Genomic DNA, 12,382 nt, shown 5'->3' with positions numbered 1-12,382 from the left:
ACTCCCGAGTGCAAACCACCACGAGAGCATGCGAGCCCTTCTCCTGGGGCCAGCGTCAGAAAAGAAGGCTGCACGAGACAAGTTTTTGGTCAGAAAACTCGCTCTCAAACCCACCGAAGCTGCTCAGTCCCGGGGCAGGGGGGACAAGGCTGCCCCGCGTGGCAGCTGCGATGTGTCCGGCCCTCTCTCGCTCCTTCCAACTCAAATGCCAGCAGACAAACGGCCTCATTTGAAAGGAAGACTGAAGGCAATGGTCTGGCTTAGACTCAAATAAAAACTGTTTTCTACAGAACGATGCAGTTTGCACGACACTTTCAACTCGGGGAGCTGGGCTGCACGCGGGGCAGAGTGCCCAGCAGCCCCCGGCGGCAGGGGCCGGCATCCTCAAACCTCTCCTCAGGCTTTCCTGAGCTCAGTGCCGGTTTTGCCTGAGACAGGCTGAGTCGAGGCTGGCTGACGTGGCCCTCGCGCCGCCCGGCCTGGAGGAGCCGCGCGGGAGCCTGGGGGAAGGCGCTGAGGGCCTGGGCACGGGTCACCGCGGGCGTTGATCCTCGGAGTAACACCAGGGCTTCTCCAGCCAGAACAACCCCTCGGCCTGTACCGGGACAGGAGCGCGACCCTGAGCAGGGCTCTAAAACCCAGCTCATGAACCAGACCTCGGAATCTCCTGCCTCCCGTCCGCCTGAAGCACGCAGAAAACGGTTGTCATTGCTGTTGGCATTTGTCTGCTGCTTTGGAACTCTTCCCTGTCCGCCTGCTCCGCCCGGTGCCAGAGACCTGAGCGACCCGAGGGGCAGCCGAGGGCGGCAGCGGCTCCAGGCAGGGCCCGCGGGCCGGACAGCAGGAGGGGGTGCGCACACACACACACACACACAGACACACACACAGAGACACACACACACACACAGACACACACACACACAGAGACACGGACACACAGAGACACACACAGACACATAAGAGACATACAGACACACACATAGACACACCAGACACACGCACACAGACACACACAGAGACACACACTCACACACACACACAGACACAGACACACACACACAGACACAGACACACACAGACACACACACCAGACACACAGACATGCAGACACACACATGCACGCACACACAGACATACAGACATACACAGACATACACACACAGACACACAGACACACACACGCACACACGCACACGCGCACACACACACACAGACGCACACGCACACGCACACGTGCCGGCACAGCCGCTCGGCCTCTGCCCTCCCTAAGCTGAACTCCGGGGCTCTGGCTAACTCCCGCCGGTGCGGTCAGGAACTCGCTCCCGCACCTACAGCGCCAGCTCCAAGAACTCTTCCCAGACAACTGGGCAGGAGCAGTTGGGGTTATTTCTCTCTGCCCGCGCGTACTTGGCAGGCGAGTGGAAACCAGCCCGAAGCAACGCGGCGTCCGCTCCTCCCCGGCCCTGCCCCGGGCAAGCTCGGCTCAGGGCAGCAAACCCCTCGCCTGCTCCCCAGCCCGGGGGAGCTGGGAAACAGGAGAGAGGTTTTGCAGGTAACTGCGGCCCTCCGAGGGGTTTGCTCACCCGGATCTCGACGCACACGGCCGCGCTGGCTGAAGTTTTAAGCCCAGATCAAGCTTTTGAGCCCGTTTTGCGCTGCCGGCAGCGCGAGAGGAGCGCGGGGAGCAGGCAGGCGGCCGGGGGGAGGCACAGCGCCGCAGGGGGGGACCAGGGCCTGCCCTCCCCGGGCCCGCAGCTCCGAGTCAGGCTTGACAGGACACTGAAATCTTCTCGGAACGACTACATAGAAAACCCATTTGCTATTTTTTCTGTGGTACGGTTACCAATAACTAATATTATTCAACAACAGAAGAGATTTCTTGTAAACTTCATATTTATTGATTTTTTTGGGACAAATTAGATCTTCTGAATCCCAAAGTGTACATATATATATATTTATATATAGCTTTCTCCATAGGGAAAACACATATATCAAAGGAGGAGAGACATTTCTAAAGTGCCCCTTGTTATACAGTACTGAACATGGTTTCTAAGAGCATTAGCGCAAATCTGAAGTTTCGGAGCAGGAATGACGGACGTGGGGGAAAGAAGGGCTGCGGTTTGCTCTTTTCCCCACAGAACAGAAAGAAGTTCGCTGACTTGAAAAAACAAACAGAAAAAACCCCAAAGAAACGTTCCCGGCAGCCATGGGAAAGGCAGATGGGAGCGGGGGGAGCAGAGACGTCGGGACCCGCGGCGGGGGTGGGCTGAGGGGGCTGGGACACTGCGGGGCTCCGCGGGGAAAGACCCGGCACAGGCGCGGGGCTGTACGTGGGCAAGGGAGTGACCCCGTTCCCTTGAAACCAGAGGGGAGGAAAAGATGAGGAGGTCAGCAGCATCACCTGTCCCTAAAGGCCACGAAAGCTCCTTCGTCTGCATCAAAGGAAACAGGAACCTTTCTCCCCACCCCTCACGCTCCGTGCCTGGGCCGCTGCCCGCCACCAGCGCCCACCTGGGGACGGGGAGGTGGGGGGGGCACGGGGGGGCAGATTTCAGCCCTCAGGCAGGACTGCCGGGGATTGGGGGGGGGAAGGACCCCCCCCCGCCGGCCGATCCCGCAGCACCAGCACACAGGGCACGGCCTCGGGGGGACGGAGGGGCTCTTGGCCAACGCTGAGGAGCTGAGCTCTGCCACTCTTCACTAGAAACGGGGTTCCCTGCCTCAATTCTGTAATTTTATGGGCTGGAACAGTAAAGAAAGGCAGAAAGACGCTTCCTCCCCCTCCTAACGCAGCTACAGGAGGCAAAGCCACGCAGGTCCTGCCAAGAGGGGAGATGACCCTGTTGTAAATACTCAGTTTTCAAGAGTTTCTGATGAGGACCAGGCGTCCCGATACCTAACACTGACCTCTGAACCAGGGCACACCCAACACGTCCCTGGGAAAGCACCTGCACGCACAAGGAGACAACGAAGCCCCGGCGATTCTGCCAACCCCACAGCGTTAACGGTGCACTGGAAACGAGAATAAACTGACTTACACGTGGTTCAAGGATAAGGAATCCTTAAAGATTTGCCCATTCTGCTGTAGGAAGTGTGCTAGCAACATGGGCAAGAGCTTCCCAGACTCAAGGATGCCAGGAAAAAAATTTTAAAAATGTTAACTATGGAGCGACGTTACAAACAGATTCATTGTGACTCTCAGCCATGTCTGCTCAGAAGGCACAATCGCGCTTCATCTCCCTCTGCAGTAACTACCCCCGCCTCAGCCCCGTTTCCACCACAGCAGGATGGCGCGGGACTGGCAAGTTTTCCAAATTAAACCTCAGTCCACGACCGGGCACAAGTCCTGCTGGAGTCAAGAGGCGTTCGGGGCAGAGCGGATCACGTTTTCCTGCGGGAGATCTGGACCCAAAAGAAGCCATCAGGTGTGACTGCTCAGCCCCACCTTACCCCCGAGCCCCGCTCGGATGCTGCAGGAACCGTCCTCCCGCCCCCCGCACCAAGGGCTGCCGAGGGCTCGTCCTCGGCAAGAGAGGGGGACGGAGAAGAGACCGTCACTAGCAGCACTCCACACAGAACGGTGCACGGACCAGGATATTCAGCCAGCGGTGAAACGTGTCCTAAGCAGCCTCCCCGACAACACCCTCCTCGCCGGAGTCCGCGGCGGCCGCGCGGGACCTGCCCCAAGCCCCCGGCAGGGCCAAGGGTCCCCCGGGGCGAGGGCTGCTCTTTGGTGCACGTCTCGCTGTAAGACCCAGGTTACACAACCCGATCTCCTGCCGTCCACCCTCATCCTACACAGCACTAGGTTATTCTTTTTTCCCCCAAAGAAAAAAAGATGACAAAACCGCTTGCACTTTGGACGATACCACATCCACATTTATCCCCTTCCTAATCCACTGACTCCCACACTAACACCTGGTCAGTTCAGGAACAAACTAACAAAAAAAATTAACCCATGCAGCGAATCTACTTAATTTCTCTCAGTCGTCTCGTCCCAGTTCCACTCTATCAGGCCAGATAAACATATTGCAAGTTGCCAGCACAAAACATCTGCCTCTGCAAAACAAAACCGAACCCAAGAACCCCGGGGGCCTGGGGCTGGCAGGAGGGGTCCTGGGGGGGGGGGTGCCACACACAGAGATCCGCAAAATTATTGCATCAGCAAAACCAAGCCAAAACAAAAAACAACTCCCCCCGCAAAAACCATCCAAACGAAACACTGTCAACCATTAAAATAATAAAAAACAATTTTTTTTGACATAGCTATAAAAATCAAGTCATTTATAAAACTGCAACAAATGAAGTCCGGTTGTGTATTCTTTTTCCTTTTATTAGACAGGACAGAGAATTTCCTTAAAATGCCATAACAAGTCACAGTGATTTTAGATGGTTTTTTTGAAATGTAATATATTGACGGGAAATACCTTTAACATGGTTTCACTTTTTTCTTTTTTTTTTTTTTTCGTCGCTGTATATGTACCCTGGTCCACCAAACCATCTACCTTAAAGTTTCTTGTTTAGAGAGGACACTCTGTCTTCTTCCTCCAAAAATGAATTTTGTCTAATAATCCTGCAAAATAATCAACCTTACAAAAGGCCTTCTTCAAATGTTATATTTATATATATATGTATATACATATATATACACACACATACACACATATATATAAATATAGACTTCTATGATTTTTTTTCCCATTCTACGCAATGTCTCAATAAAGAGATCAGCAATTTTTATTCTACAAAGAAGCAACACATAAAAGGGGAAAATTAAAGTCTTAAGAACATCATATCCATATTTCACTGATTACACATAAAAGGAAAAAAAATCACCATGAACAACTGTCTTTGAAGTTTCCTCGGATTAGCAAAACTCAAGTGCAGAGCGGCCGGGCCCGGCGCTGCCGGCGCAGCTGGTCACGGGGCGGCAGAGGACACCCAGCCCGGCGTCCCGCCGCCCGGCGGCCTCTGCACTTCCCTCCCGCGGAGTCGGACGTGGTTGGAATGTATGGAGTTTAGGAAAGGTTCCCAACAAAGCCCTCGCTGTCGGACGATCCCCTCTAGGCCAGCTTCAGCGTGCTCACTGGGAATGACGGCATGGTCACCATAGTCACCGGGTTTAGGACCGTCTGCCCAACTAACTGCGGGTGATGGACAACTTGGGTTCCTACAGCGGGCTTGGCCATCACCGCTTGCTGGCCAAGGTTTGTGGTTCCGTTCACTTGCTGGTGGGAGATCGTGTGAGCGATATGGCTCACCACGGGCTGGCTGACGGCCACGGGCTGGGGGTAGATGGGCAGCTGCTGGCCGAGGTGGGCCATGTGGTTGATGGTGGCTGGGTGCACAGTGATGTGGCCGATGGGCTGAGCAGCAGTGGTGAGTTGCACGGGGCTGGACGTGGAAGGTGCAATGTGAGCAATGTGCTTGGTCTGTGGACCCTGAATCACGTGGTTGACAGTCTGAATGACCGAAGCGTGGGTAGTGGCGGTGTGGGCGATAACAGTCGATTGCACTGTCGAAGCCGCCACGATGTGAGTCTGTGCAGGGACGATCGCCTGCGGCTGGACCAGTGCTTGTGTCTGGATGGGAGGCTGTGTGTGGGCTGGGGTTTGTTTCTGCTGGATGGAGAGGTGCTGAGGCAGAACCGCCGGGTGGTGGGGAGCAGCGTTGGCGGGGACGGCTTTCAGGAGCTCTGGGTGCTGGCGCTGGGTTAGTTTTGGTAATGAGTTCACTGGCCTGTCATCTTCCATGTCTTCATCCATGTTGTCTTCACCCTCTGGAAAAAACGAAAGGAAGAGACTCCCATAAAAAGAAAGCAGAGCACGAACTGGACTAACCGGCCTCCCTAAAAGGCAGCACAGGCGGAAGAGACAACAGCAGGAGGAGTCACTGAGCTACGGGCTGGCAACACGGCACGGCACGGCACGGCACCACAGCCCTCTCCTCCCTGCTTGTGGGCCAAGGACCCGGAGCCAGGCTCAAAGCCCCAGCTAGAGGGGAGCTCACGACAGGCTGAGACCCCGCTCGGCGGGCAAGGGAAGCGACGTGAGCGGAGGCAGACGGAGAGCGCCGGGGCTGAGCTCTGGGGGGCTGAAGAGGGCTCCGTCGGCGAGAGGAACAGCTTTCCTTTCCTGTCCAGTTGTTCCACCGATCGGTACCACCCCTTCTGCTCCCAGAGCAGGAAGGAAACAAGTCACGGAGAAACATGGCAGCAAGTTCCTCGTCTGGTTCTGGAAAACGGACTCTGGTCCACTCCAGGAACTACCGGAGCACCGCAGGAACGTGCTGACCCTGCGGAGGTCAGGAGGACGAGCAGGGCACCTTTGCACTGCCTGCTCGACAGACAGCCATGCAGCAGAGATTAAAAATCTCAGAAGATACAGAAGCGGCAGGAAAACCAGGGAAGACGCTTCCCTTCTGCAAGCTCTGAGGTTAGTAGCAGCGTGAAGAGATGGTTTTCAGCAGAGGCCAGCTGGAGAGGTGAATGCTGACACTCCTACTGACAAAGCACTCCTACTCTCAACTTCCATCAGCCTACGCTCAGAGTCTGCGAGTGTGGTCAAAGGTGATGAGCCTGATACAAGCCTGAACGAACCAGAAAATTCAGATTTTGCCTTCCTGGAACCCGCTGTACCGGCTGCCCGGAGCACCAAGAGCAAATGCTGTCTTGATTTGAAGGAACTGCTGCCAACAGTTACGGACTGCTACAGCCTCCTCGTCTCTGGAAAGCAAAGCACTGTACATCCAGGACCGTCTGCCTACTCCTCCTGCTGCAAACCACCGGTCTGGAGAAAAGCATGCACCCTCCTATCTCACAGAAACTTCTTACCGGGAGCAGCACGTCAGACATTCCTCAGTACCGTTTCATCTTCACTGGGAATCCTTTCCACACAACGTGAAGGCTCATTAAGTTGTTCAAACGCTCTGGTGATCCTTCCTGTACCGAATCCTTCTTCTCTACGTGGCTGAACACCCACCCACATCCATGCACAAACACCTCAGGACGCTCAGACACACCCAGTTCTAACGCGCAGGGACGCACAGCTGTGCAAGAGGAAAACTAAGTTTGGGGAGCAGGGATCTCCGCGTGAGGTATCAGCAGATTGAGGGTGCAGACCTGCACTTTGATTCTACCTAAAGCTGATGCAGGATTTGCAGTTTGCTCTACACAAGCGGCAGCGTGTTATTAGACCAACATCAATGGTTACAAACCGCTTGAAAACCTTTTACTTTATTGTGAATACAAAGAAACCTGGACGGTGCTAAATGAAGATCCTCACCACCGCCATGTAACTGTGTCAGGGACGTACGGTAACGATTACAAGGAGAGAAAAGTGATGGGTACCTGATGCTGTCGAGGTAGATGCCTGGTCATCCTCTGGCTGAACTGTCTGTCGAATAATCCTGTCAATCTCCAAGATGTCCATCCACTGGCTCAACTCGTTCTTCAATTCCGCCAGGCGCTGCTGGGTAGCAATCTTCTCTCTCGCCAGCCGCTCCATCTCATGTTCATATTCTTTTTCCTTTCTCTTTAAAGTCTAAAGACAGAGGGGAAAAAAAAGAAATGTAAGGAGAACAAAACCCACTATAATCTACAGTCATCTGGTCACTCCCATGTCCACAGCTTGGTGGGCTTTTTTATTATCCGTTGTGCTGCTGTAAAATGTGTTCGGACACGGTTATGCCTTGGCAGTTCAGGCAGAAAGGGAAAGGACAAGACCTGGCCACAAAAACCTAAAGGGTTACTTTGACCAACAGCTTTCTGCCTTCTGAAGGAAAACTGATGAGCCTCCAAAACTGAAATGCTTCACCCCATCAGGTGTGAGTCCCTTCAACTCCAGGGGTAAGTTTAAAGCCCAGAACTCCTCAGACAAAGCTTGAAAAACGTATTTCTGCCACTCTAGAGACAGAAAACAAGATCTTCTTCCTGTCTTTTTCCTCTTTTGCTCATCCTCCCCAACAGAGCCGAAAAATTAAGAACAAAGAGCGCTGACCTATGGCTCTATCCGCCATGTGGAAGCCAGAGCCCTGGCGGCACAGCCCCTCCCACGCTGAACACAGGACACCAGCACGCCGGAGCCTCGGGAGGACTCACCCGGACGCCTCCCGGTCGCAGAGCGCTCCCGGAGCGCCGAGCACTGTGCGGGCCCCAGGCAGGAATCTGCCGGGGGTGCAGCAGCACAAACCCGGGCCCCTCTCCTCTGTTCCAGCCCAAGGGAGCTCCCTGCTGCACTTCGACGTCAGCGCAGCGGCAGGAGCAGCACCCGGCTCCCAACGGCACCCGCTGCACCCGCCCCACGGAGCGTCTGACGGATCGGGCCCAGCGGGGGGGAAGGTGCCAAGGGAGGGAGATGGGTGCGGTTCCCTCCCATCCCCGGCGAGAGCACGTCAGCAGCCACCCGGGGAGCGGGGCTACGGGGTCTTTACTACATACACCTATTCCCAAGCACCCCTGAGGAAAAGGGAGCAGCTACACAGAGAGCAGCGCCCTGCGCAGCGGCCGAGTGCCGGCCTGCGGTCGGAAGGTGGAGGAAACCCCCCATCCCTGCCCGAAGACAGAAACCTTGCGCAGAGAACTCTGCTCTCATGTGGGAAGGTAAAACCACAGCCACATTGAAGCGTTTCAAAGACGAGGTGCATAAGAAGAGGCAGTATCTTTTACTAAACCAACCGACAGTAGTTGGGGACAAAAGACAAGCTTTGGGCACACAGGCCCAGGTAGGTCTGTGCAGAATCACGGTGCGTTTCTGTAACCAGTGCGTGAATCCTGAGAAAGAGAGAACTGTTACATGGTGAGAAGAAAAGAAATGGCACATGTACTAACAGCTTCTGAGCAACACACACCACACCAAGAGCTCCCGAGGGCCGACAGCCCCTGAATCCCGGGGGAGATGTGGAGGAACAGTGTGCCTCCTCCTCTTCTGCTAATGCCCACTCAGCCTGGGAAACCTGATGTCTTCAGCGGCAGGAAGGGACAGGACGGGACGCTGCCTCCGTCAGCACAGGGCACAGAAACGCCAACCACCACCCAGTACCGTTAATGGGAAATATAAACCACATCGAGCTGACAGGGATCGATTATCGAGCAGTGCGGCAGAAAAACAACAGGTGACCTTCACCAGAGGTACTGGTTTATGAGATTTTAAGCCAGCAGCGTAGCACTGAATAGTCACGGGACAGAGAACCTGTCCCCCAGCCCAGGTCAGCACTTACTATAAGCATAAAAGAGACAAAATAAGCGATATCTGCAAAACCACATATCACCTGTCCTTTTTCTGAAGTTAAATTTCGCCATTAGCCACCTAAATCACATACACACGGCTGAAAAGCCCAGCTCTCCAGTGCTGGCACGGATGCTTCTTCGCCTGCTGCTGGCAAGCGCTGAATTTAAAAGCCAACCTTCCCCTTAGCCAGATCTCGGATCAGACTCATGATCTTCTGAATACGTGCTCCTTATTTATCTCCCAAGTCCCCCACGGCGACTGCAATCAGAACCTGACCTCATGTGTTTCAATGGTTCTGCTGGTCTTTTATCTCAAAAGTTAGCTGGGAATAATTTTAAAGCCTGTTCAGCCAGGCCTTTAATCCAGCCTAAGCCAACACAATGACTAAGGTAGCTCCTGCCTGCTCATAGAAAAATAAAATGAAAAAAATAAAACCCAAAAGGAGAAAAAGGGGGTACCTTTGTCCCGATAACAACAAAAAAGGAAGTATTTTTAAAATGGCCAAACAACATGCCAGCAGGGCACAATCATTCCAGCTGCGTAAACGGAGACGCCTACTCTCAGGCTGGGCTTTGCCTCCCGGCACCGCTGGCTCTGCTCGGCTCCAGGCCCCTGGGAACAGAGGGTTGGCAGGCACAGGGGCACTTCTGTCCCTCTCGCTGCTTTTTAAACCGTAAGTCGGCAGCGGCGGTGCCAGCTCCTCAGCACCAAGGGTTTATAAGGGGAAACCAGCAGAAGCGGGGACGGGGCTGACGGGGCCCCCAGCTCTGCCCTGGCACTGACTTCCAGCCCAGAGACGGCGTTCAGAGCCACACGTGGCTTGTCCAAAGCCCCTCTGCTAACGGCAACGTCCGTGATCGGAGCGCGGCAAAGCCGTTTGCCGGCCCCAGAAACCAGAGTAATGCTGCTCAGGGGCTTGGATTTCCTGGCAGGCGAAGGGACGTGCGTGGGACCGGGGGCAGAGGAAGGTGAACGCTGCTGGGCTCAGGTTTAATTACGCGAGAACTCGTCTGAATGTCTCTAATCAGGAAAGAAGCAAGTAGGAGACCGCCTGAGACTAAAATCCCTGCTCAGAGGCGGGAGCCCAGCCCCTCTGCAGCATTTCTCTCCCAGCACGCTCTCCCCGCGGTTGCTGCAGGGCTCGGTGACGGCGGGACGGGGCTTTCGGGGAAGAGCGGGTGAGAAATCCGCAGCCCCCGCAGCCTGCACAGCACAGGCACGTTCAAGCAGATTTGCCTTCCCCGCTGCCAGGGAACGCTCCCAGCACCAGGGGAAAGCACGGCTGTGAGGCATGGGAGGGCAGCTGGTAATTAGTTACAAACCCTTAATTACGGAAAAGGCAGGCAAACCCTCAGCAGGCACCAGGACGAGTCTCCCGCGCGGGGCCGGGGCTCTGTCGCTCTCCGGGCGCCTCGGGACGTGGCGCCGCTCCAGGCCCCGCGGGCTCCGGCACCCGCCCGCTCCTCCCGGGGCTCCTGCGAAGGGCCCCCCCGGCCCGCGCGCTCGCCAGCTGGGTGCTCTCCAGGGGAAGCTGCCGGGGAGGCTGGAGGAGCAGATGGGCTGGAGTCTCTGCTGGCACCCGTAATCTTTCAAAAACTGGGATGTAATTCACTGGGCCTCGCTTGGCGAAGAGGGATCTCCCGGCTGAGCTGCTACTTGGCCGAATGATGACCTCGGTGTGATAACCTCGGCGGGCGCCGGCCCCCTCCCAGGCTCTGCGGGGGGTGAGTGCCCACCCTGTGTATGAAGGGGACCCTGGGGGCAGGACTGAGCCCACCCGACCCACCGGCCGCTGCGCCGCCACCCCAGGAACCGGCCAGAGAGGGGACTGGGACTCGGGACCCTCCTGCCTCGGCACTTCTTCCCACGGGCGGTATGGAAGGGGGTGGGGGTGGGTCTCCCTGGGCCCCTGACCAGCACCCCCCGGACGGACGGTATCCGGCACCTGCCTGACGACAGGTTATTTTCTGCAAATCATCCTGCCCACGTCAGGTGCCAGGTTCTCCCGACAGTATAGAGCCCACAGCGACAGCCGAGCCTTAATCATTCTGACTTTGCTCGCCTACCCACTCCCAAACAGAAAACACCTTCAGAGACGTGCGCTGGCTTCCAGTACTTTTTTTCTAAAACAGGACTTTCTAATAACAGCAGCAGTACCACAACGGATCCTACGCGATACCAAAAAAACCCCCCAAAAAAGTCACGGCAGTTTTAAAATAAGAAGCAGCCACATTGATGCTCCTTTTACCAAACCTGTGGGATCTTCCAACAGAATTGGTACGTAAGGGTAGAGCTGAAAGGGGCAGAGGGGACCCTGAAACTACATCCAACAGGATAATCAATTACAAATGAAATTTCAGTAAAAGGACTTCACACAAATGCCCAATCACTTGTCTTTCAAGGTCTGAAATTTCATTAAGGCACGGGCACGTGTGTCTGGGACAGCTGCAAGTCCGTAAGTGCCCCCGACCCACCTGCCCAGCCGCAGCGAGGGGGCCGACACAGTGCTGGTACCCGGGATGACAATGGCACCATCTGCCAGGGCCCTGAGGGACACACGTCCCCAGGTCTGACCCAGGCCTGAAGGCTCAAACAAGGTTCCTGAATTCCCTCCCCAGGAGATGCTGTCTTCCTTTGCGCTGTCTTGCTGCTTCTCTCAGGACACGGTCCCTGGTGCAGGGGACAGCTTTGGAGTCCCCCGGACTCCTGGAAGTCGCTACTTTAAGGATGGTTGCTCCAAAAGGTGAGAAATCCCGAGAGTTCAAACCCAAGGGCTCTGTCTGCCGGAGCACGTAAGCAGCCAGCAGGCAAGAGGCTCACCAAAATGTGCCTCTGCCCTTGCCGAGACCGGTAGCTGTAACCGAGGCAGCTGGAGTGTCTCTACTCAAGGTTAGGCTGAACCTGACACACTAGTATTAGAAAAAACCCCAAACCATCCCAACCTCGTAACTGTAATCAACTGACCAAAACCTCCTGCCACACAGCGCGCAGCTCAGCCAGCACCCGGCATCACAGGGCCACCAGCAGACTCCAGTCCCGTGGCCGCGGTCGCTCTGCACAGGGCGATGGGACAAGCGCCGGCAGAGACAACCCGGCCCGCGGACGGCCGCGGTCCAGCAGCAGCCCAGGGCTGGCAAACCCTGCACCCGGGCTCG

General features: G+C 55.6%; 1 protein-coding gene across 2 annotated transcripts in view; it reads right to left on the bottom strand.

The window, feature by feature from the left end:
• Window positions 1–31: 31 nt before the first annotated feature.
• MNT (MAX network transcriptional repressor) overlaps window positions 32–12,382 on the bottom strand; it is a 45,687-nt gene continuing 33,336 nt past the window's right edge. For both annotated transcript variants that reach the window (XM_074922809.1, XM_074922810.1), the window contains exons 5-6: window positions 7,349–7,541; window positions 32–5,779 (exon numbers count right to left, since the gene is read on the bottom strand). In XM_074922809.1, coding sequence (XP_074778910.1) covers window positions 5,064–5,779; window positions 7,349–7,541 — 909 coding nt within the window. In that variant the 3' untranslated portion in view covers window positions 32–5,063. The remainder of the gene's footprint in view (window positions 5,780–7,348; window positions 7,542–12,382) is intronic.

Source organism: Athene noctua, chromosome 19 (genome assembly GCF_965140245.1).
Source record: "Athene noctua chromosome 19, bAthNoc1.hap1.1, whole genome shotgun sequence".
Classification (NCBI taxonomy): domain Eukaryota; kingdom Metazoa; phylum Chordata; class Aves; order Strigiformes; family Strigidae; genus Athene; species Athene noctua.
This window is presented reverse-complemented; position numbering and strand designations above follow the sequence as displayed.